At 38.4% G+C, this 24,486-nt stretch overlaps 1 protein-coding gene across 2 annotated transcripts; it reads left to right on the forward strand.

The window, feature by feature from the left end:
- The first annotated feature begins 1,021 nt into the window (after positions 1 to 1,021).
- ZHX1 (zinc fingers and homeoboxes 1) lies at positions 1,022 to 24,126 on the forward strand. Of its 2 annotated transcripts, XR_009005783.1 has the most exons (5): positions 1,022 to 1,040; positions 8,568 to 8,684; positions 17,157 to 20,006; positions 20,393 to 20,489; positions 22,527 to 24,126. XR_009005783.1 is itself a non-coding variant. In XM_057531959.1 (4 exons), exon 3 carries the CDS (start codon positions 17,382 to 17,384, stop codon positions 20,001 to 20,003), a length of 2,622 nt encoding a protein of 873 aa, XP_057387942.1. In that variant the 5' UTR covers positions 1,022 to 1,040; positions 8,568 to 8,684; positions 17,157 to 17,381; the 3' UTR covers positions 20,004 to 20,006; positions 22,527 to 24,126. The 2 variants fall into 2 exon arrangements, 1 of the variants encoding a protein (XP_057387942.1); XM_057531959.1 differs by lacking the exon at positions 20,393 to 20,489.
- The last annotated feature ends 360 nt before the right edge of the window (positions 24,127 to 24,486 follow it).

Raw genomic sequence — 24,486 nt, forward strand, 5'->3', positions numbered from 1 at the left:
CCCAAAGCCTGGGTCCTTCGCTGGCCTCTGCGGGGCTGGTTCACATTGACGCTATCTGGATTTGAAGACCACAGCTTGAAAAGAAAACCGTCCAGAAGAGTGACTCGTAAGGGGGAAAAGGAGGGTTTTCGGGGAGCAGAGGGCGGCTCCGTCTTGCACCGCGGTTCGAAGTGAGGTTGAACCGAACTTTTGCTGTCAGCGAGTGGAGCGGCTGCTTTTGGTGGAGTAGGAGGCGAGAGGAGGCGGGACAGCAGTTGACAGGAGGTGGGGCTTCGGGGTAGAATCGAGAAGGGTCTCAGGAAGGCGGGGCTTCTGTTGACAGTGGGGGCGGTCTCCCGCCTAAAGGGGCGGGGCTTGGATCGTACTGCCGCCAAATGGGGCTTATGATGACAAGGGGCGTTTCTCACGATCTGGCGCTGACACTAGAAAGGCGGAGCGCCCAGAGGGCAGGGCCACAACTAACAGAGGGCCGGGTGCCTTCTGGATTGACCTGAGTGAAAACCAGGCTTCTGCCAGTAGCGGGCGGAGCTATCACCGGCAAGGGGCGGGGCCACTTCGAGACCTGGAGAAGGCGGGGCTTCTGTTGACAGAGGGCGGAGCTTCCGTAGACAGGGGCGGGGCTTCTGTTGACAGAGGGGCGGGACGGTTCCCTACCTCCCGCCGTGAGGCAGAGGCCCGCAGAGGACCGGGTCGAACCCCAGGGGAGCAGGAGGGTCCGGGAGTGGAGAGCCAGGCGCGGAGCGGGGTGGGGGCGCGCGGAGGGCGCGCGCGCGCGCGGGAGGGCGCCGCCTGGGTCGGCTCTTCCCCTCCCCCCGCTCCCGCCCCCGGTCGGCTGCTGGGGCGCGCGCCTCGCCTCGCACCCCCACCCCCGACTCCCTACGCTCCGCGGAGTTCGCAGAGCTTCCGAAGCCGTGAGCCGGCCCGCCGAGCGGTTCCGGGTGTAGGGTTCACAGGTCAGAGTTGACTCCCTGAAGAGTGTAGCCGGTTTGAAATGCAAGATGGCGGCGGCGGGGCTCTGAGAGGCGCGGCGGCCCCTGCAGGTAGCTGCGCGAGCGGGCTCCGCGACCAGCGGCCCAGGGCGTCCGGGGCTACGGGTGGGAACCGGCGGCGCAGAGTCCGCGGTCGGCGCGGCGGGCCGGACGGGGGAGGGCGGCCCCGGGGCAGAGACCCCGGGGAGCTAAGCGCGCTCGGCGCGGCGGGTGGCCGGGCGGACGGGCGCGGGGCGTCCGAGGGGCAGGGACCCGGCCTGCTTGGGCCGGGATCGCCGCCAGGGGACAGACCCTGAGCCTCCTTTGCGCTCTCGGGGTCTCTGCGGCCGCGGAAGGAGCTGGGGTGGGCTCTGTAAGGGGAAATTTCAGCCCCCCTGCCTACGAGAGGGCTGAGCAACTTGGGATTGTTGAAGGAAGTGAGGACTGGGTCTCCCTAGAAGGGGGGCAGGCGCCGCAGGGATGGAACACCCCAGCAATATTGAGGGTCCTAGGGGAGGTCGGGAGCCCTGCCCTGCGGGGGCGTGTGGCCTCGTGGGGACTTAGTCTCCCTGAGAGTCAGGAGAGATTCTCTTGCTGGAGCTGAGCGCACTGGTATTGGGGTTGGAGCCCGGAGAGATCCTTCGGGGAAGGGCTGTACCTCACTTCGGGGAAGGCTGGGCACCCATTTCGGGGCAAGAGTCAGAGCTGAGTCCTTAAGAACTATATTAGCTTTTGAGGGAGCCCTGGGACTTAGGGAGAAGTTGATTAGAGAGAATGGAAATGTTATCCGTCCCTTTCAGGAGGGAGAGAGGGAGGCTGACCATGGACCGCTCCAAGCCTTAGGGCCTGAAAGGAACAACCTCCCGGTCTTTGCAGGGAATGAAGGGCTAGGAAGGAGCTGTGAGAGGAAGGGGGTCTAATGGCAGTAAAGAAGAGCCCTGGCGGATGCTCTTTCCCTGTGTATTTACACCAAAGTTCTAGGAAACGGGACTTGAAATTCTTTGTTTCAATACGTCCCTCCCCACCTCTCTGTGGGTAACAGTAAGGGAAAAGCAAAACCCCGGAGAAGAAGAAGTAAAAAAAAAAAAAGATAAATAAAAAAAATACAAGAAAGAAAGAAAAAAATAAAGAGAAGAAAAAGGTTCCTTTGGATATCCTTAGCTTATGTTAGTGCAGGATCAAGCTCTCTGGCGGGTTTCAGTGAGAGACTCGGGTAGGAGAATTAGGAAGCGGGAGAGGGGATGGATAGAGGAGGCATATGGGGAAGAGATTGGGCAGAGCGGGAATTCCACAGGGCTTTTCTGTCATCTCACCCCAGCTCTGAAGAAAAACATGAGAAGAGGCTAATCTTTGTGGGGAGAAAAAAATGTCAGGAAAACTAACTGATAGAGAATTTGTAATGTGTTTAGGTTGAGATTGCATGTAACTTGAAGGGAAGAAGCAGTTCTCTTGGAGAGTGAGAGGATAGCAAAAAAGGGAAAATCACAGGATTGGGAAATAGAGTAGTTCCCAGTTAGGGAGGAAGAAGCAGCTTTATCCCAGGAATAGTGAGTATTTGTTGGCTTGGAGTATATGTTTGTGCATAACCTACATGAGTGCACCTTAAGATTTGTCGGTATTGGTCATTGTTTCTCAGTCTTTGTCTGAAAGCTTTAACTTGTATTATATGGTGCTACGTGAATTATCCTTGCTTCTGAAAAATTATCCTGAAAAAGTCGTTTGTTTTTATGCCCGTGGTGAGGATGAACAGGATTTGGTGTTAACAGAGATACTGACCCTAGCATATCCCATAGATTTTTTTAAAAATTTCTTAAGTAGCAATTCTGACTCTTGATTTTAAGCAAAAGAAATGTGAGTGCTGCCGAAAACAATAATGCTGTAACAGGATATAAAAGAAAAAGGGCTCTCATGAATATTTTTTCCTCTTAGTTTTTCCCTTCTTACTCTAAGCGTTTTAGGGCTAAGCAGACTAATTTTGTGCAAAATAAGTTGTCAAACCTTGGGTCCTTTCAATATAGAATTGATAGCATTTCATTTATCAAGGACTCTTTTTGTAGAAGAATCTCTTCAAATGCTTTATTTAGTGATCAGGATTAAAATGAGAAAAAAAAGAATTAAAGTAAGACTTGGGTAACTGATGACAGCTCTGATTCATACAGATTTCTTGAACCATTCTAGTATTTTTTAAAAGAGCTTTAACGTCTTCAATAGAAATGTTTTAAAAAACACATTTTAAGTATAAACTAGTTTAGAGCTACATGTTTGGAACATTGTTATTCATGTGTGCTGTTCTTTGGTTTCCCCAAAGTGCACGTAAGTCGAGTTTTATATTCAATTCTGACCAGATTAGGCTGGGTGAACCAGAAAGGCATTGCTGCCAGATGGCTTGAAAATATGCTAAGGCTGAAAACATAAATGTGCCTGTGCCGGTGAGCGCTCATTAGTACATGTCTCTCCCTTATAGTGAGCTGATTATTTCACTGGATTGGAGGACAGTTCATGAATGATGCAGCAATTATTTCACCTTTAATGATACTTGTGTTATAAGTTCTTTTTTTCAATAAATGTGAAAAAAAGTTTTACAATTATTTTATTAATGAACTTGATAGCATAGGTGAGGTGGCTCATTTTGGAGATTTTTTTCCCTTTTGTTATTATATTTCACATTGAGACTGAAAGGTGATGTTATGATATACTATACATTTTCCTTCGTGTAATGTTAAATAGGCACAAAAATGTGATATTTCGGACTTACTTAAATGGAAGTACTCTTAAAATTACTAAAATGATTACAAGTGTAGCTGAGGAAATAACCTTTTTATGTACGTTGCAGCATTGTGGATTTGGGCTCAAAAGACTCTACTTATTTGAATATTAACAGTATTGAAATTTCAGTGCCTAAGCTAGTTTTTAATCTAATATCATATTCAGTCAGTTCAGGGAGGTGTCCAGAAATATCTATTGCACTGTTTGTAGTAATAGCCAGTATAGCACATTCACTTTTATGTCTAAATTTTTTCTAACTTAAAATTCTCTTAAATCATCCTGTGTAATTTCAAAAGTAATTTAAATTACATTTATTTGAAGGGAAAAAAACTATGATACTAGCCTTTGAGTAATAGCCAGTGTTTCCCTTATATTATTGTATCCTGTTGCTCTGATACATTAACAGTTGTAGTCCGTGAGTAACCAGATTCGCATGACTGAGCTGCTGATTAAATTACTAATCAGGATATACATTTGCATTTATATTTTGGAGATCTGTATTTTATACAGTTAATTTTTTTAAATATAGATTTTATTTATTTATTATTTTTTGGCTGCGTTGGGTCTTCTATGGCTGTGCGCGGGCTTTCTCTAGTTGCCGAGGGCTTCTCATTGCGGTGGCTTCTCTTGTTGCGGAGCACAGGCTCCAGGCGCGCAGGCTTGAGTAGTTGTGGCTCGTGGGCTCTAGAGTGCAGGCTCAGTAGTTGTGGCCCACGGGCTTAGTTGCTCTGCGGCATGTGGGATCTTCCCGGACCAGGGCTCGAACCCATGTCCCCTGCATTGGCAGGCGGATTCTAAACCACTGTGCCACCAGTAAAGCCCTATACAGTTAATTTTTAAAGTAAACATTTATGTAAATTTTTATGTAGGTTGCCAGGTTTTGGTCTTAAAGGGTACTTAATCTTTTCAGTTTATATAATCAGTATCCCATAATGTATTTGAAAGGTATAACGATGGTCTTATGTACCTTTGGTTTAAACAAATATGATGATATACTTTGGAAAAGAAGTATATATGAGCAGTTTAAGAGTGACGTTTATTCAAGGGAGTAAAAACTGAGTAAACCACTTTTTATACAGGATTTTTGTTTTCAGTTTTAAATTTAGATTTTTAAAAAGTCATATTATCAAAGCTTATCTAAAAAATTAAACCATTAAAGTGATAGACATATCATATACATATTTATCATTTAAAATAAAATAACTTTGTCATTAAATTTTAGTGATTTAATATTTCCCTTAGGACTTCTGACTCCCTTTTTCCCCTTCCTAAAGGTCTTTTTCTTTTTTTGATTGTTGTGAGGAATGAAAGGACATAGGAATATTCTGATATTTCTAAGCACTTCACTCATAATTATGTTTTTCTTCTTTACTAAGTTTATTCCCTTTTACCTCCCAATATTGTGAAAAATAAGTTTGTTAAAACTTGTCTGGGGGCTTCTCTGGTGGCGCAGTGGTTAAGAATCCGCCTGCCAATTCAGGGGACACGGGTTCGAGCCCTGGTCTGGGAAGATCCCACATGCCGCGGAGCAACTAAGCCCACGTGCCACAACTACTGAAGCCTGCGCGCCTAGAGCCCGTGCTTCGCAGCAAGAGAAGCCACTGCAGTGAGAAGCCCGCGCACCGCAACGAAGAGGAGCCCCCGCTCTCCACAACTGGAGAAAAGCCCACGCGCAGCAACTAAGACCCAACGCAGCCAAAATAAATAAATAAATAAATAAAATAATAATAATAATAATAAAAACTTGGCTGGGCTTGGACTCTACTTGGGAGTGGGGGTTGGGAAAAAAGAACACTCTCACTGTATTACTATAAGATTTATATCAGAAGTTTGCGAGTTCTATGAAACACCCCTTAAAACGTGTCACATATTAGTGATTCATCTTGAAGCTAAGGTCAGAGGAACTATGTGCATGTTGGGGTGGGGGGTATAAATTATGATTGATTAATGTCTACCTGCTAAAGCCAGCCTATTCTAGCATTGCTTAATATGCTCAGAGGTATGAAATGGAAAATAAAATGGATTGTTTTGCAGACTTTTAAAATATTTTATAATGTTTCAACATTTAGCAAATTGTGTGTGTGTGTGGTAAGAACTCCTAGGATTTAGTTTTTTGACAACTTTCGTATATAACGTAGAACAGTGTTAATTATATTTTATCATGCTGTACGGTACATCCTTAGTACTTATTTATCTTATAACTGCAAGTTTGTACCTTTTGACTACCTTCATCCAATCCCCCCTCCCCCCAGTCCTGTACCCTGCCTCAGTAACCACAAATCTGATCTCTTTTTCTATGAGTTTGTTTGTTTTTTGAAGTCTAACTGACCCAGAACACTATGCTAGTTCTCAACATTTAGCAAAATTTAAACAAAGACTTTCTTTGTTGTATAACTTAGTTAATACCTCAAATAAGAGTCAGAAAAATCTAATTGCGGACTTACTATGGGCCAGGAAATAGTCCAAGCACTTTACATGTGTTATTTCTTTCAATACTTACAGCTACCCTATTAAATAGGTACTATCATTGGCCCCATTTTACAGATGATGGGGCTATGGCACAGTCAGGCTAAGTGGCTTATCCGGGACCACACAGCTAGTAAGTGACAGAGCTGGGACTTGAACCCATGCACTCTGGTTCCAAAGCCCAAATTCTTCATCTTTAGTTCCAGTCCGTCCTCTACTGCCAAAATAACTGATCTATTTTATTACATAATGTATGTGGTTGAGATGACTTATTTAATTTTCGAAGTTCACTCTGTTCCTAAATTTTAAAAAGATACTTTGAATTTGAGAGGTGTCCTAAAGTACTCCCAGTATCAGGAACTGAACTAACACCAGGCAAGTATGCTTTTCATCCAGAAATACTGAGGAACTCATTCGTTGCTCCTCTAGTTGCCTTGTGCCTTTGCATGTCTTGGCAGCTCTTCTCAGAGACTCTGGTTCAGTAAAACATCTTGCAATTACTGTGTGATTTAAGAATGGATTCAAATAGGTTACCAATTTCCTATAATATTAATAATTCATTTTGGAAAATAACCTCCCCGCTTTGGCAGCTGTTTCCTATCCTCTCTTCTAGTCCACATCTTGTAGATGGATGGCTAAGGAGTGTCAGAACAAGGAGGTACCAGGAAATGAAATTGTAGAATCCCAGGCTGCAGACAGAACAGGATGCTCCACTGGGTCTACCAAGAAAATGCTCTTTTGCTTTTCATGAAAATAGTGCAATTATTCAGCCTAAGCTTTAACTTACCCTACAAGTATTTTACTAAAGGACTGATATATTTACATGATTTCTCGATTTAAGTGGGCTCTTCATAAGCAATGCTAGAATAGGCTGGCTTTAGCAGGTAGACATTAATCAACATGCACCCCAACACCTACCCCAACATGCACATAGTTTCTCTGACCTAAGCTTCAAGATGAATCACTAATATATGACACGTTTTAAGGGGTGTTTCATAGAACTCACAAACTTCTGATATAAATAATCTTATCGTAGTAATACAGTGAGAGTGCTCTTTTTTCACCAACCCCCACTCCCAAGTATAGTCCAAGCCCAGCCAAGTTTTTTTTTTTTTAACTTTTGGCTGTGTTGGGTCTTTGTGGCTGCGCGTGGGCTTTCTCTAGTTGTGGCGAGCCGGGGCTACTCTTTGTTGCGGTGCGCGGGCTTCTCATTGAGGTAGCTTCTCTTGTTGCGGAGCACGGGCTTTAGGCGCACGGGCTTTGGTAGTTGCAGCACGTGGGCTCAGTAGTTCTGGCTCGCGGGCTCTAGAGCGCAGGCTCAGTAGTTGTGGCACACGGGCTTAGCTGCTCCGCGGCATGTGGGATCCTGCCTGGCCAGGGATCGAGCCCGTGTCATTGGCAGGCAGATTCTTAACCACTGCGCCACCAGGGAAGTTCCCAGCCAAGTTTTAACAAACTTCTTCATAAAGTTGTATGTAATAATAGCAGGAATCAAAGGATGAGGTACTGAGGGAAATCATCTTCCTTAATATTCATTCACTATGGTTTTCAGAGTTTCAGTGCTTAAAGAACAATAACAAAAATGCTTCAACCCTTCAAAAGCATTATTTACTTTTATTTAATAAGACAAGCAATTATAGGTTTTACTTAATTTTCCTGACTGGTTTAACAACTGTGAATAATATACCACAACATTTTTAGACACAAGTCTGAGTTTTCAGAGAATTTTCAGTTTGCTTGATTTTGTACCATCTAATGCTTCACAATGCACTGATTGAAAAACAATTTAGTAGTAGCTTTCTTACAAAAATGAAATAACCACCAGTCATTCTATTAGATAAACCATATGTTTAGGGGTAGATACCACTAGTTTATTTAAGTAGTATTGGCATGTCCCCAGCATTAATGATCCACTTCGTTCCAATTAATACGTAGTAAATTAGGGTACAAATATCACTAGGCTTATATGTAAACATACAAACACACACCGCCTCCCAACTCTTAGTTTAACTAAGTTGTCTATCGTAACTTTTGTGTACTAATTTTTTACAATCCCCAGTTTCTTCATCTCAGCTTTCATATTATAGACTGCATATATTCACCTTTTGAAAACTTTTATTGAAAATAGTACAATAGTGACTTGGTTGTTTTATAAAATATAAAGATATTTTGAAGTGTAGTTTTCAGTTTTGAATTTCTTACTAAGATTGAGTTTGGCATTTCGATGATTCTTTTAAAAGTTCTGTGAGGAAATGAAATTTTTTAAAAATTACATTTATTTTTAAAAAGCCAAGGCACTAAGCTTAAAGTTTCCGAATAAGACTGAATCGTATCTAGAATAATAAAGCGATATTACTTTTCTTGTAGGAGATGGCAGATAGGTACTTTGGACCTGTTGGTAATGATGGCCTGAGCTAAACATCTCCTAATTTGAAGGGACACCCTTCTGTGTCAAAGAACAGAATGCGGAGGAAGCTATGGCAAGTATGTGTTTCATCGTTTTGGTATGGTAAAAACTCAGATACTGAATGTGCTCACTTAATATAGTGATACTATATTTGGCTAAAGTTTTAAAAGCTTTTCTTAAAAAAGCAGCAGATATATTCTTAACTCTTTTTTAAGAAATGTACTTTCAAACTTGAAAAATATAGAAGTATTGTCTGCTTTAATTTCAAAGGAAACAGCATCACACTTCATAATAAATCTATGTGGTATATTTAGAATTGAGTTTTCAATCTATTCAATACATTTGCTGACATCCACTGTGTATCAGGCACTGTACCAGGTGCTGTGGTAATAGTGGTGAACCAGACAAATGAAGGTCATGAGGGTAGAGACCTTTTCTGTGGGGAAATTGATCTAGAAATTTTACTATTCTTTTGCCTATATCCAGAAAAATGCTTCAAGACTTACAAGAACAACTCCTGAAAATATGTTTTCAGTATACAGTTCTCTAATAATAGTTAATTACAATTATAAAATTTAAGATATTAATAATTAAATACTTTGATTTAGGTTAAGCATACCACTATTTAAATATTTGAATATATTTGTACATAATTACTTTTATATTTTATCTACCTGATACAAGTTGGCTTTTATAAGATGCATTAGATTACATACTATACTGTTGGAAATATTTATTTAGTCCAATTGTTATTGTATATGATTCCAGAAAGTACTAGGAAAGATTCCATAACCATTAATATGGTGGTTCACTTACATTTTTTGTGTTCTTACAAGTTGACATTACCAATACTAATTACTATTATCCTTCAAAGTATTTTTTAAATTAATTAATTAATTAATTTTATTTATTTATTTTTGGCTGCATTGGGTCTTCCTTGCCGTGCGCGGGCTTTCTCTAGTTGCGGCGAGCGGGGGCTACTCTTCGTTGCTCTGCGCGGGCTTCTCATTGCGGTGGCTTCTCTTGTTGCAGAGAACAGGCTCTAGGCGAGCGGGCTTCAGTAGTTGTAGCACGCAGGCTCAGTAGTTGTGGCTTGCGGGCTCTAGAGCGCAGGCTCAGTAGTTGTGGCGCATGGGCTTAGTTGCTCCGCGGCATGTGGGATCTTCCTGGACCAGGGCTCGAGCCCGTGTCCCCTGCATTGGCAGGTGGAGTCTTAACCACTGCGCCACCAGGGAAGCCCCCTTCAAAGTATTTTTAAAAATTGAATGATTATATCCTGAGTGAAATAGGTAACAGTTACTTTATTTTATAAGTGGGGAAGATAATGGACAGATGAATGGCTTTTCAGCCTTTCAATGATAATCTCACTTAGAATCAAGAATAGCATTCTTGTGTAGATTGTCTGTGAAAGATTTAATACACTTCCTTGAGAAAAGTAGGGGAAAATTATTTTCAGCCAAAAATTACTTTTGGATCCTATTCACAAACTTGAATAATAAAGACAGGAGATTTCATTATAGGGCTAGTTTGTGTATCACTCTCATTATATGTTACATACCGACCTACATGCCAGCAGAAGGTAGAACACCAGGATGTTAGTGTCCTGGAGACCATTCAAAAAGACACTTCACTCCTCAAATCTGGAGTCAGAGCTTACCAGGAGAAATCTGTCCAGCTTAGATTCTTCTGTTAATCTTTAGCAGCGTTAAAGTTGGCTTTCTTGGGTAGAAAAAAAAACAGGTAGGATAGAGTTTCTAAACCTTTAAGCCTTAATTAGCATTAGCAAAGGGATCTTCTGAAATTAGATAATCTTTGGCCACAGTTTCTTAGATGCTACTACTTGGATCATATTCACTCCCGTCTGTATTCACCTTGATACTTGAGTTTTTATTATCTTGAGACCATTTTGGCAATTTTCTTGAGATTTATCTCTTAGGTAATAATTCTAGGTTTCAGTAATTTTTACAAACGTTTGTTGTGGGTACAAATTTGGGTTGACAAATCGCTCATTTTTTTTTGAGAACATGACTCTTGTTTCTAAATATTTTTATATTTTAGCTTTGAAAAATGCCTCAAGTGTGTAAAGACCAAAAAAAAATTTTGTAATTAAAAAAAGTATCCTCTTGGACACCTTTTTTTACAAGAACATGGTAGATAGCCTTTGTTTTAATTTGAGTCCATTATTCTTTGTTCCTACTATTATTTCAGGCATTCTGTGATTTTGGTGGATTTGTGACTTTTAGTTTGAATACAAACATGTAAAAATAAGTATTTTCAGCTGGCTAAACAGAACTCTGACTCAGAGAGGGAGAAGTGAAACTAAATAGAATACAGAGTCCTAAGAGTTCTCAGTTTATGTATAAATACACATTTCAAAGGATTCTTAGTTTGTATATTTTAGTTGTCCTAAGAACAGTTTTACTTAGTTGGTACTAGGTCAAAACTACCACAGTACTTAAAAATTATAGTTATCTTCTAAATGTTCTTATTTGACCCAGAATTGGCCTAAAAACAAAGTTTGTTTTTATTCGCATAAAATCTTACCAAAATAACATGCCTTTGTGGCTAACTAGGCCAATAAACTGTTAATCATTTAATTTAAAGTACAAGACAGCCAGAAAAATAGAGGCTTGGAAATTCAGTGTAGCTATGGCCCTACTTATAAAATTCTTTAGACTTTTTTTTTAGCACTAAGCATAGAATTTGAAACAATCCACTAACTTTTTATAGTGTATTATATTGAGAACCTGTTTTTAAATCTCTTTAAAAATATAGAATATCATTAAAATATAGTTTTCTCTTATAGAGAAATAATGATTCTCAGTTCAGATTTGCACTTGCTATCTTTATAAGAACTGTGCCTTTTCTTCCGAAGTCTTCTGCAGGACTAATTCTTTGAATGAATTTATCATCCTTGTTTCATTTTTATATAGTCTACAAATTTAGATATACACTATTCACACATAAAACTGATTTGTTATGGTAGAATTATAGATATTGGTAAATACTTGTTGAATATCCATTGCTATATTTTAATAAATAGAGTGTTTTATATTTGAGCATGTTTTCATATTCTAGTGACTAAGGTAATTTTATTAGTAAGGATTTTACCAGTGAAAGTACTGTAAAGCGAGCACAGTTGTTCTTTATAGCTCCTTTATAAATGAGTGCTTAATGAAGTAGAATGTATGTTATAATACACAATACACATATATTTTAAAGCTTTTTTTTTCCCCAGCAAATATTATTGGGGACTTCATAGGCACTGTGTTTGGCCCTGGGAATAGTGGAGAGCTAAACAGACATTCTCTCTGACCATGTAAGAAGAACTACTTTTAGAACTGCTCCAGATTTTTATTCTGTGATGAAATAAATTTTGCTTTCACTAAATGCTTTTCTGCAGAGAAAATTTCATGTAATTATTTTCATGAGTTAAGAATCATGAATTGATTAAGGAGCATCCTACCCTCAGGAGAAGAACCAGTGCGCAGGTAGAGCCATGGAAATTGGCTTGGCCTAGATCTACACCCTGGAGATTATGTGTGGTCTTGCGGGCTCTTAGAACCAGTCTGACTTCTCTACTGTGGGGCAGCAGCCCCCAAAGATGTCTGGAATACCCCTGAATGCTGTACATACTCAGATTCTTCTTCTTCCTGAAGAAACCTTTATGTAGCACATGTTTTTGCTTTAAAAATAGAAAGTAAACTTTGTTTCCAGCTTGAGACAAATGACCATAGAAATATTTTAGTCTATTTGCAGTTTTAAGGCCTTGAAACTATTGTTTGTTGTATTTACAGTAAAGCAATGTCATGACAATATTAAAGAAAACTTGTAAATACCACACATAAAAAGATTTCACCCATAATCTCATGTGAAAATTTCATTTTTTATGTTCTCATCTAGTCTTTGTCCACATGCATACATATTTTCCCATAGTTATTTTATAATCAGTATACAAATTTTGTTCTGATTTTTAAAAATTTAACAGTAAATGGATACTTTACCATATTCCTTAATTACTTTTTTGAATATCATTTTTAATGGCAGTGTAATGGATTTGATCTTTTTTTTTTTTTAAACGTATTTCTCTACTGAAAGATTAACTGAAAATAGCGTTCAAACATAATTATATTTACAGTGCTGGATGCATTTAGAGCATAATTTTTTCTTTTATTGGCAGACTTCACTTTAATTATGTTTTAATTGCAAAGCCACCTAGCTCCTCAACTGAACTCTAACCCTCTTTTATAGGTAAATAGTGCAAGCTTCCGCAAATTGATTTTAAGCTTTTTTGAGTTGACTTTCAGAGGGAGGATGAGATGCCTGTCAGCTAATAGCAATTTCTATATGGCAGTTTTCCTGTCTCAGCCCCACTGCACTGTAATGACGAAAGGAGATGAATTGAAACCACACCATGGAAATTCTTATTCTGTATTTTTAACCCCTTTTGCTTTTTCGTTCAACTTGTGTGCCTTGTCAGCTGATTATGTTGCTTGAGAGATAGAAAGAAAGAGAATAATAGTAAATAAATGGTATTTATTCATTCCCAAAGGAATTTTTCAGGGACTGGGGAAAAAAGCATTAATTAGGCACCTAATGTATATCAGAGTGTGTGAAGCATTTTTATTTGATCAGCCTCTGAGGTAGGATACCAGTATTCTTATCTTCTCCAGGGCCGCCTTCTCTGCTTCTTTTCTAGAAGCCTCCTATAATGTGCTTATATAGTTCCCGATACTTCCTCTCTCATTGCATTGATCATAGTTAGTCTAAGTAACTGTTTACTGCCTGTTTTCCTTGCTCAACTGCTAGAACCTGGCAGACCAGAGATGATCTGTCCTGGTCACTGCTGTAATCCAAGTGCCCAACACAGTGCCTGGCACGTGGTTGACCTTCAACAAATAGTTGTTCAGTGGATTTGGTGAACTGAAGAATTTTGGTTTTATAGGTGAGAAAACTGAGGTTGATATGAGGTTGATATTGGGTAACTTTTCCAGTCACCTAACTACTAGGTGACAGAGGAGACTCTAAAACCTGTGGTTTTACCCTATATCACAAAGCCTCTGTGAACTTACCCCCTGGGCCTGGGTTTCTTCTTCCATAAAAAATGGGACGATTGTACTGAGGTCCCTGCTTCCCCCCCAAATCATGACTTTATAATAAGGACCACGAGGATGCCCTTGTTTGTGCTTTGATTTATTTTTAGGTTATATACATAATAACAGAATTGAGCCATTGGACCAAATCTTGAGGCTCTTTTGGGAACTCTTAGTCTCCCTTTGGAAATATGTTAAATAATATAGTGACTCTGGTTTGTTAGCAAAATGTGAGCAAACAGTTTTAGAAGTGAAGAGGAAAGAGTATTTCTCAGGTCTATGTAGTTGAGTATAGAAGTAATCCAGGTTGAGGCAACCTAGGATACTCAAAATAATCAGATTTTTAGTCTTTTGCATTACTGAAGATTTTTTTAAGCCTTTCTTTTAAGTAGCTTATTTAAATTTAATTATAATTTTAAAATTATACATTTAATTTAAAATATTTAATTTAAATAAATTTAATTTATAATTTTAAATGTTCGAATTCCTTTCAAAGACCAGTACTTTCAAAGGAAAAAGCACAATTGTGTGTATATATCATTAGATAATAATATATGAATATTTTGTAATTTTCATGACTTTAGCAAAAAATATTTAAGCTTTTAAAATTTTATATCTGTTTCAGTTCTTACAAACTGACCATCCTGAGCTAGTGAACTATAAGGAAAAGAAATAAAAGTAATAATTTCATAGCATATTCCTATTTTTATACTAGGTAGGATAAAAAGTAAGAAATTTAACCCAAGAGCTAGAGAACCAGAATAATAAAGGGATTTTAGCTCCTCAAGTTTCTCTTCTGTATCTTTTTATTAGTATGGGTTACTCTGTTCTACTCCTGGGCGCTCCAGGCCTGCCTTTTAGAGTGAAACAACCTGAAAGGACACATTAAATTCACTTTAGCTTTCACATTTCACTTAGCACTGGCAAGCTGAGGATTTTTGATGAAAGTATTTACATTTTTAAGGCAAAGGCTTCAGACACATCTCAGAACCCATCAGAGGTGGGAGTAGAGATTGTGGGGTCCATGGGATGGGGTCAGGAAGTAGTTTAGCTTCTATACTTCTCCGACCAGTGGCTATATTCTTTAATCAGTTTTGCACTTGGGCTTCTCATAGAATTTTGTTTGAAGAAAGGGCTCTCCTGCTTACAACAAAAAGTTTGAAAACCACCACTTTCAGGAAATGTAGTTTCAAGAAAAACCCCTCTATCTTTGACTTCTGGCTGTTAATATACCCTAACTAAATATAATCTAAGATTCTATGAGAATAACAGTCACAAAATAGCTTACTCCCTGCCTTTCAGCAATTCTCCTTCACTGTCAAAAATGTGGGTGCTGCTCATTTGTTACTCTTCTGCTTAAAGTCTTATTTGAGGAATTCCCTGTTTCTAATGAGGAAAAAATGATCAAAACAGTGGTGTTCCCTATTGAATTGAGTAGGAGAGATGGTATTATCTTAGTTTATAACATTTAGTTAAGAAATCGTTTTAAATTTCAGTGATTTCTTTATTTTCCCTTAGAAATCAAAGATTTTTTTATAGAAAAGAAAACACTGACACTTTTGAGAGTGGGGTTTGGACTGTTGATAACATTATTATTACTAAGCTGATGCTCTTTATTTTGTAATATGGGAAATCAGGACATTTAGTCCGACTTTTGGTCCAACTTTCCATCTGTTGCTTGGATCCATCAAATGGATATGTAGTATATATTTGAATAATCCCAGCGAGGATGATCTTACCACCTTCAAAGGCAGGACATTCTCTCTTTGGACAGCTCTGTTTCCTAAAAATGTTTCTCCCTTTACTGAGTCATGGAGACCTAGTTTTGCTATAATCTTTGAAATAAACTTTTTCTCCTCATTCAGCTAGGACAAGGATTATGCTAGTAAATGAAAATAGTTCCAATTTGTGGTACAAAATAAGTGATACCACTTATTGTATTCATTTTCATTTGGTTTAGAATTTAGAAGCACACCAACTTTGATTTAGCATCAAAATTGTATTTTAACTATTTTGGGTACAAAAGTATTAAAATGTATTTGTATGAACATAATTCACTTTTTCTTGATGATTCAAGGTCATTCTTGTGAATTTCAGCTACATTTTCCATGGTGATGCCCTTAGGGCATTTTGAATTTTACAGGACTCTTTTTCTATTCATTCTAGTTCAGGTTGGAAGTAGTTTTGTGTGTGTGTTGGGGGGAGGATCTTAGTTCCCCAACCAGGGATTGAACCCCGGGCCACAACAGTGAAAGCGCTGAATCCTAACCACTAGACCACGAGGGAACTCCCTAGTTCAGGTTAATAAGCATTTAGTGAGTCTCTACTTCCAGGCTTCTGTATGCAAAAGGAGATATAGAAATGTATGAGAAGTCAGCCAAGATAGCTCAGCTGGGAGAGCTTAGATTGAAGACATAAAGGAAATTGCCTCCATCCAGAGTTTCAGGAGCTTTGCTATGTCTCAAAAAAGCTATTACTTTAAAAAAGAAGGAAAAAATGAATAAGGAAACTGGAGGTTTCGGGACAGAAGTGTAACATTCCTCTGGTACAATATGGTAAGTGCTAGACTAGAAAATAAACCGGGGAGGAGGTTGGGCCGAGCTAAGGGGAGAAGATGATCTCTCAGGCAAATCTATAGAGAGGTCATCACACCCAGTGCACAAACAAGTGTCCTGGCACAAGGAATGGCCTGCACTGAGAGTCCCTAGAATAGCAATCGTTTTTGCTCTGTGCCTAAAGCATAAGGAAATAGGAGTCAGGAGGGAGATGGTAGGAAATTGAGGTTGCAGCCAGGATGTGAAGGGAACTACATGTGGCTTAAGGAGTTTGAATTTCATTCTTTCAGCACTGGGGACCCATCATAAGCTTTAAGTCAGGAGACTGATACGATTAGATATGTTTTACCAATTTTGATAGCATTGTGGAGAATGATTAAGATAATGTTTCTGAAACTTTGATCATTTATATTCTGCCTTTGTTGCTTTTGCCATACTTGGGCATGCTTTTGGGATAAGACAGACCAGGAGGAAGAAGCGGGCATAACTGATGGATTGAATTTCTTATATACTTAGTGGTCATAGTCTTGAGTATCTGTGGCTGCTTTTATAGTTTTAAAGTTCCTCCCCTGTTAACAGATTATCATTTCACATTGATATTAGTATGCCTGCCGAAGCAGACTCTTTTTCCCCCTTCCCTTCCAATATATAGCTGGCTAGCTGAAAAATCCAAATAAACAAGTCCGTGGGCTGACCCATGAGGTACAGTACATGACCTTGAGTGAGTTGGCTTGGAGACATCTATTTTGATCCTTAGAGGACTTTTTTCCTGGTCTGGTCTTATTCTACATCTTTATAACTGAGCTCTCCAACAACTTCATGTAAGTGAAATATAACTGTAATTTGTTTAATAGATCATAATCACTCATTTAAAAACATTTTTTAATTTATCTTAATGTAGGTGATTGGAGTTGTGCTTCAAAAATTTCAGCAGTTCAGCAGTATTTTATTTGCCAACCATAAGCTCTTTACTTGATAGCACCATGAAAAAGCTGCTAATGAGACTTGTTGAGCACAAAGACAGACTTGAAGAACCAAAAGCCATTGTTTTCAAATGAAGAATACTGAACAGTTTTAAGCCCCAATGCTTTTTAATCACCACTGAGATTTCCCCCGTAACATCAGAATGGCAAGCAGGCGAAAATCCACAACACCCTGCATGGTCCTAGCCAGTGAACAGGATCCAGACCTCGAGTTGATATCAGATTTGGATGAAGGTCCTCCTGTACTTACACCTGTAGAAAACACCAGAGCAGAGAGTATCTCAAGTGATGAAGAAGTTCATGAATCCGTGGACTCTGACAATCAGCAAAATAAAAAAGTTGAAGGTGGCTATGAATGTAAATATTGTACTTTTCAAACTCCAGATCTAAATATGTTTACTTTTCATGTGGATTCAGAACATCCCAATGTAGTGCTAAATTCATCCTATGTTTGTGTCGAATGCAATTTTCTTACCAAAAGGTATGATGCACTTTCCGAGCATAATCTGAAATATCACCCAGGAGAAGAAAATTTCAAGTTGACTATGGTGAAACGAAATAACCAGACAATCTTTGAACAAACAATAAATGATCTGACTTTTGATGGTAGTTTTGTTAAAGAGGAGAATTCAGAGCAAGCTGAATCGACAGAAGTTTCTTCTTCGGGAATATCTATCAGTAAAACTCCTATCATGAAAATGATGAAAAATAAAGTGGAGAACAAACGGATTACAGTTCATCATAATTCAGTTGAGGACGTTCCGGAAGAGAAAGAGAATGAAATCAAACCAGACCGTGAAGGAACTGTGGAAAATCCAAGTTCTTCAGCTTCTGAATCGAATACAAGTACTTCCATTGTAAACAGAATACATCCAAATACTGCCAGCACAGTTGTGACCCCAGCAGCAGTTCTTCCTGGGTTAGCACAGGTTATCACTGCTGTGTCAGCTCAGCAGAATTCCAATTTGATTCCCAAAGTCCTCATCCCTGTTAATAGCATTCCTACCTACAATGCTGCATTGGATAACAACCCCCTTTTGCTTAACACCTACAACAAATTCCCTTATCCAACAATGTCAGAAATTACTGTTCTTTCTGCCCAAGCAAAATATACAGAGGAACAGATCAAGATATGGTTTTCAGCCCAACGTCTAAAACATGGTGTTAGCTGGACTCCCGAGGAAGTAGAGGAGGCGAGAAGAAAACAATTCAACGGAACAGTCCACACTGTACCTCAGACCATAACTGTCATCCCCACCCACATTTCCACAGGAAGTAATGGTTTACCATCCATCTTACAGACATGCCAAATAGTTGGCCAGCCAGGTCTGGTCCTTACCCAAGTGGCTGGCACGAATACCTTGCCAGTAGCAGCACCTATAGCCTTGACAGTGGCAGGGGTTCCAAATCAAACAAACGCACAGAAAAGTCAGCTCCCGGCCACTCAGCCTACTGCAGAGACCAAGCCAGCAGCAGCAGGAGCCCCATCCTCTCAGCTTGTAAAAAATGAAACCGCAGTGGCGAACCCTGATGCGTTCGGCGTTCGGGCAAAAAAGACTAAAGAGCAACTGGCAGAATTAAAAGTTAGCTACCTAAAGAATCAGTTTCCCCATGATTCCGAAATTATCAGACTTATGAAAATCACAGGGCTGACAAAAGGAGAGATTAAAAAATGGTTTAGTGACACAAGGTACAACCAGAGAAATTCAAAGAGTAATCAGTGCTTACATCTCAACAATGATTCCTCCGCCACTATTATCATAGACTCCAGTGATGAAACCACGGAATCCCCAACTGTTGTTACTTCACAGCAGAAACAATCCTGGAATCCTTTTCCAGACTTTACTCCCCAAAAGTTTAAAGAGAAGACGGCAGAGCAGCTTCGTGCCCTACAGGCAAGTTTTCTCAACAGCTCTGTACTTACAGAAGAAGAATTAAATAGGTTAAGAGCGCAAACCAAACTTACCAGAAGGGAAATTGATGCTTGGTTTACAGAGAAGAAGAAATCAAAAGCTTTAAAGGAAGAGAAAGGAGAAATAGAGGAAAGCAATGCAGGTAGTTCCAAAGAAGAAACTGGAGAAACTTCTCCTGGAGATGAGTCTAGTGCACCTAAGTCAGGGAGTACGGGCAAAATATGTAAAAAGACACCTGAGCAGTTGCACATGCTTAAAAGCGCATTTGTCCGAACACAGTGGCCGTCGCCAGAAGAGTATGACAAATTGGCTGAAGAAAGCGGGCTTGCTAGAACAGACATAGTTAGTTGGTTTGGGGACACCCGTTACGCTTGGAAAAATGGAAACTTGAAATGGTACTACTACTATCAAAGCGCCAATTCAAGCAGTATGAATGGTCTGTCTTCTCTTAGAAAAAGGGGGAGAGGGAGACCCAAAGGAAGGGGAAGAGGAAGACCTCGCGGGCGGCCCAGAGGAAGCAAGAGAATGAACAACTGGGACAGGGGGCCGTCCCTCATCAAATTTAAAACTGGAACTGCAATACTTAAGGATTATTACCTGAAGCACAAATTTCTTAATGAGCAAGACCTCGATGAACTTGTTAACAAATCACATATGGGCTACGAGCAGGTCAGAGAATGGTTTGCTGAAAGACAGAGAAGATCAGAGTTAGGTATAGAATTATTTGAGGAAAATGAGGAGGAAGATGAAGTTATTGATGATCAGGAAGAGGATGAAGAAGAAACAGATGACAGTGACACTTGGGAACCCCCACGACATGTGAAGCGGAAGCTTTCTAAATCAGATGACTGAAATGTAAGTTGTTAAGCTGCGTGTGCACTCACCAACCACATACATTTAGCACAGTCACCTCGTATTTGTCATCGTCACTTTTGACGGATTTTTTCTAAAATAGTTTCTCTTATGCCTCATAAGAGGACTAGGTGCCATGAGTATAGCCAAGAGATACGATTATCATGTGTAGTCTGATTCTTGTGATGGTTACGTTTATTTTGTAGAGTTTAATGTTGCCTTAATTATTTTTTATGTGAAATGTTCTTTACTTTGTTTTAAGGGAAAGTTACCCATTCTCTAAGAAGGAAGACTGGTGGGCAGGTTGGGGATTCACACATACTAAAGATAACTAAAATGTATTTCTTGCAACCCTCCTTCACTAAAGCTTCATTTTTTGCCTGTTTAAGGAAAGAATTCAAAAACGAAAACTAAAAAGAAGGGGAAAAGTATACCGAAGGAAAGACTTACCACAGGGGTGAAGATTGCTCAGTTTTAGGAAACTAGGTGAAAATGGCTATCTCTCTTTCTTTATTCATTGTATTGCCCCCCAAACTATTAGATTTTTAACTAGAGTTTAAAATGCTTTAAGTATTAAAATTATTCAATTTTTTTTCTATTAAAAGCCAAAGGTCTGTTTTAAGCGATATATAAATTCATGTTTGCTTAGGTGGCATCTGTCTTTGAAAACTGTGATATAAATTATTTCTGTTTTAGGGATCAGTGGTAAATAACAAATTTTATATTAAATTAACTCAATTGCCTAAAATGTGTTTTCCTTATTTGATATAAAACAAACCTGCTACCAGCAGAAACACATTATTAAGTTAAAAATATCTCTCTGTAGGCATAAAAGTGCAAGTATATATGCTTTAAATTTGAAAGGTTTGGCATGTTCCTTAACTCTTAATTCTTTTATAGGTTGGATTAATTAAAATTTCACTGTAGTTGCAAATCCAGATACCTGATTTGGAGTTAGAACTTGAATTCTTAATACTTTTGGAACTCAGTAGCATAGTTTGCTTCTTTTCTACTCTCTGTTTTGGAGTGTTCTAGGATAAGACTGTACTTTTTTTAAAAACAGTGCAGTTGTCATGAAGTGTTTGTATCTGTCCATCAGTAGTCCAAAAGCACCTTGTTGTCAGAAATCACTGCAGTGTTCTCAAACAGCAGGGGAGGAAAAGAGGCTTAGACCCTCATCATGTGAGCATATTTATTATACTCACTTCCATAGCTTTTTGCATCCCTACCCCATCTGCTACTTTTACGCTCTCTTATTCTGCACAGAATTTCTTTAATTCCCCCATGCCTTCCTCCCTGGTTTTATTTAGTTTTAACAGTTGTTTATAGAGAGCTTAATATGTACCAGGCACTATTCTTATTGCTTGGCAGTAAGCAAGATATTCTTTTTTTCCAGATATTCTTTTCATTAACAGGTTTTTTTTTTCAGGCAGAAAAACAGATGAGACTAAAAATGCACCTATTTTAGAATGAATCTTACTCCAGGTTATAGAGCATAATGTATCCTTGTGAGTCACAAGAAGTTAAACAGCCTTGTACAGCTTTATCCTGAAACGCAGCCCTCCATTTCCTTATGTCAGAAATCTTCAGGACAGGCTTTTTTCTGACCCAGATGCAGAAAATATTTTTTACAGGCTTTTTTTTTGTTGTTGCTAAACACAAGAATGTGCACTCGGCCAAGATTGAATCAACAAATTTGTTGCTGCAGTGAATTGTTGTCATTGTTGTAGTAGTAATCTCTGCAGTGATTTTGGAGGAAGTTGTAATCTCATTCTAAAAATAATGTGAACTTTGTTGTACAGCTTAGTTTGACCTTACTTTAAGTTTGTGTGGATAATTCGTAAGTTATATATCAATATGCTAATGGACACTATGGTCAGAAAATTCACACAAAGCCATGCATGATTTTTAAAAAATTGTATCGTATATGTTATACATGTACTTTTGTGGTACCTATATTGGCATGCTCTAATTTTAAAATGTGCAAAAGTCTAAAATTATAAAACCCATTAATTAGCAAGTTATCATTGGTTTAACAAAATAATTTTTCATCTTATAAAAGGATTCACTGTAAATTTCCTCTAAACTGTTACTTCTTCATTTAGATACGGTTTAATTTACCAAAAAAAAGTAACCAAAACCTTTCCAAAATAGTTACTGCAAAAAAGTCATAAACACATATGTCTTTTGCACAAGCTAGCCCCGTATATAAATAGAAAAAAATACAAGTCTTTAGATTTCATAGTCTATTATGAATACAATGAAATATATACTTCCTACTAATTTTTTTTATAAATTATTACATGTAGGTAAAAAATGTCTATAAGCAAATCTGGTATATGCAGAACATATACACTGGAGTTGCAAAATCTGCATTACACAAGATACATGTGGCAAGTGATCTCAGGATTAATAAGCGAATACAGAGGATGTATTTTAATCGTTTTTGTTTCTAAAAGTGGTAAATGTTAAAATATGGTTATCTCTAAAATTTTAGTTTTTTATTATGTTTTTCTTTTATAGCTGCCTAAAACGTTGGAGGAGAATCAGTTCTTCAACTCCAGATGTCTGGTTTACTGTGAATGGGCCCAATCTTTGATGACACTGAAAACGTTTGGGGGCATACACAATCTCAAAAAATAGGATCCAATACCCAAAAACAGTGGGACTCAATGTTGTGTCAAAGTTAAACTGCTGCAGACGGCAGAATTCCTGCAGCGCACACAGGACACTAATTAAAACAACTTGTAAGAAGTCACATTTCAATGCAATGCATTTTTATTCTGATATGATGGAGACATTCTGATTCTTAGACTTTCTGAGGGGGTTTAATGACCACTAGAGCTTGTCCTCATATTCTGTTCAGCTTAATACTGTATGTCTCGTAAGATGGGCCTTATTGCCTGTATTCTTTGATATATGATTAAGATTATAGCTTTGAGTGACCAAACATTTTACAGAGTAAAACTTGTATGAAGCAGGAAAAAGAAAAATCTGATTTATTTCTGTGTCTCATTTCTCAGGCCCTGCACTAAGATTAAGGAGTTGTGCCTGGGTTTATGTAATTTCAACGTAAGTGAAAAACAGGCTGTGGACATATGTTGGAGCAAGAAGGTTTTGTGGTATCATTGGCGCTTAATGATTGGATCTTTCATTGAACACATTCATGGATACCACTATTACTACTTGTAATACTCTGTTACTTTTTTTCATTAGAAACTGAATTAGCTTTTTCTTAAACCCAACATAATCAGTACTGAAGAAGGGAAAGAAACTGGCATAAGAATTTGGATAGGGTGAAACTCTGAAATAAATATTGTACCAAAAATGTGAAAAAGAACCATGTAGTAAATATTAACTTAGTGTTTTCTTACAATCGTATAGAAATCAGAAATTTTGTACAGGTGTCAGATCAGAATTCTCAAGAATTATCTTTTGGTGAAATTCTTTGTGTAACAACTTCAGTGAATAAAGAAAAAAATTCTGAACTGATCAGAATGAGTTAAAACTTAGCTTTTCACTTATGAACATGGCAGTGTTCACTGTTAACTCTTGCCATTTCAGGAGACTGAAAGTTCCTCCTAACTCAAACTTTGTAAAGACCGGTGCTGTTCATTCGTGTTGAGAAGGACCCTTTCCTTTGTGACTATAGGACCATTTTTCAAAATGTGCTTTCTTCATAGAAGAAATGTTCAGTTTCATTAGCTTTGGATTTTAAAATGTTTTTCTGAATGACCAGATGTAGTGGGCTTGGCCAGTTTATTTTATCTAATTTAATGAATAATAAATATTAAGCTCTTGTTTTTACCTAAATGTTTGTCATCTAATGAAAATGTTATGAAAAAGCCTTGACTATGCATGCTGCTTTCATTTTTATAAACTTTTCATTTTTTAACTATAGCTTTATTAGTAATTCCAAAATGCTGCAATTTAGCTTATTTCTTCATTCAAACAGCTGGCTTTGTGGGTGGCTTTTTCATACTACTGTTAACTTTTTTTAAGAGAAGCAATGTAAAGACAGTAACGATTTAATGCACTAAACTGTTCTTTCTTTTACACGTTTAAAAACTTCTTAAAGCACTCTGTATTATAATGATTAAATTGCTCCCTTTTTTAAATCATTGCTAATGTGGTCTGAGTTTTGTTTGACAATAATTTTAATGTTTTCAAAATTTGAAATGTCAAGTATTGGAAATGAAACCTTTGAATATATTTATATTATGTTTCCCTTGCAATATGTTAACTTTGTATAGCTGTAAATAACTATTAGTAATTTTCCCCCAGTCTCTTAAGACTTGACACTTAAATCTGCTCTGATGTTTGCTAGCTTTTAAATATATTTATTTGACAGAGCAAAGAACCCTCTTCTCCTGGTTAACTGTGTCCTTGAATACAAAATAAAAGTTAGCAGTGATTAGTAGTTTTCAGTGATTTTTTTTCATTTTATTAACTGAATTTTCAAAAAATTATGGTAAAATATAAC

This window comes from Balaenoptera acutorostrata, chromosome 17 (assembly GCF_949987535.1).
Source record: "Balaenoptera acutorostrata chromosome 17, mBalAcu1.1, whole genome shotgun sequence".
Classification (NCBI taxonomy): Eukaryota; Metazoa; Chordata; class Mammalia; order Artiodactyla; family Balaenopteridae; genus Balaenoptera; species Balaenoptera acutorostrata.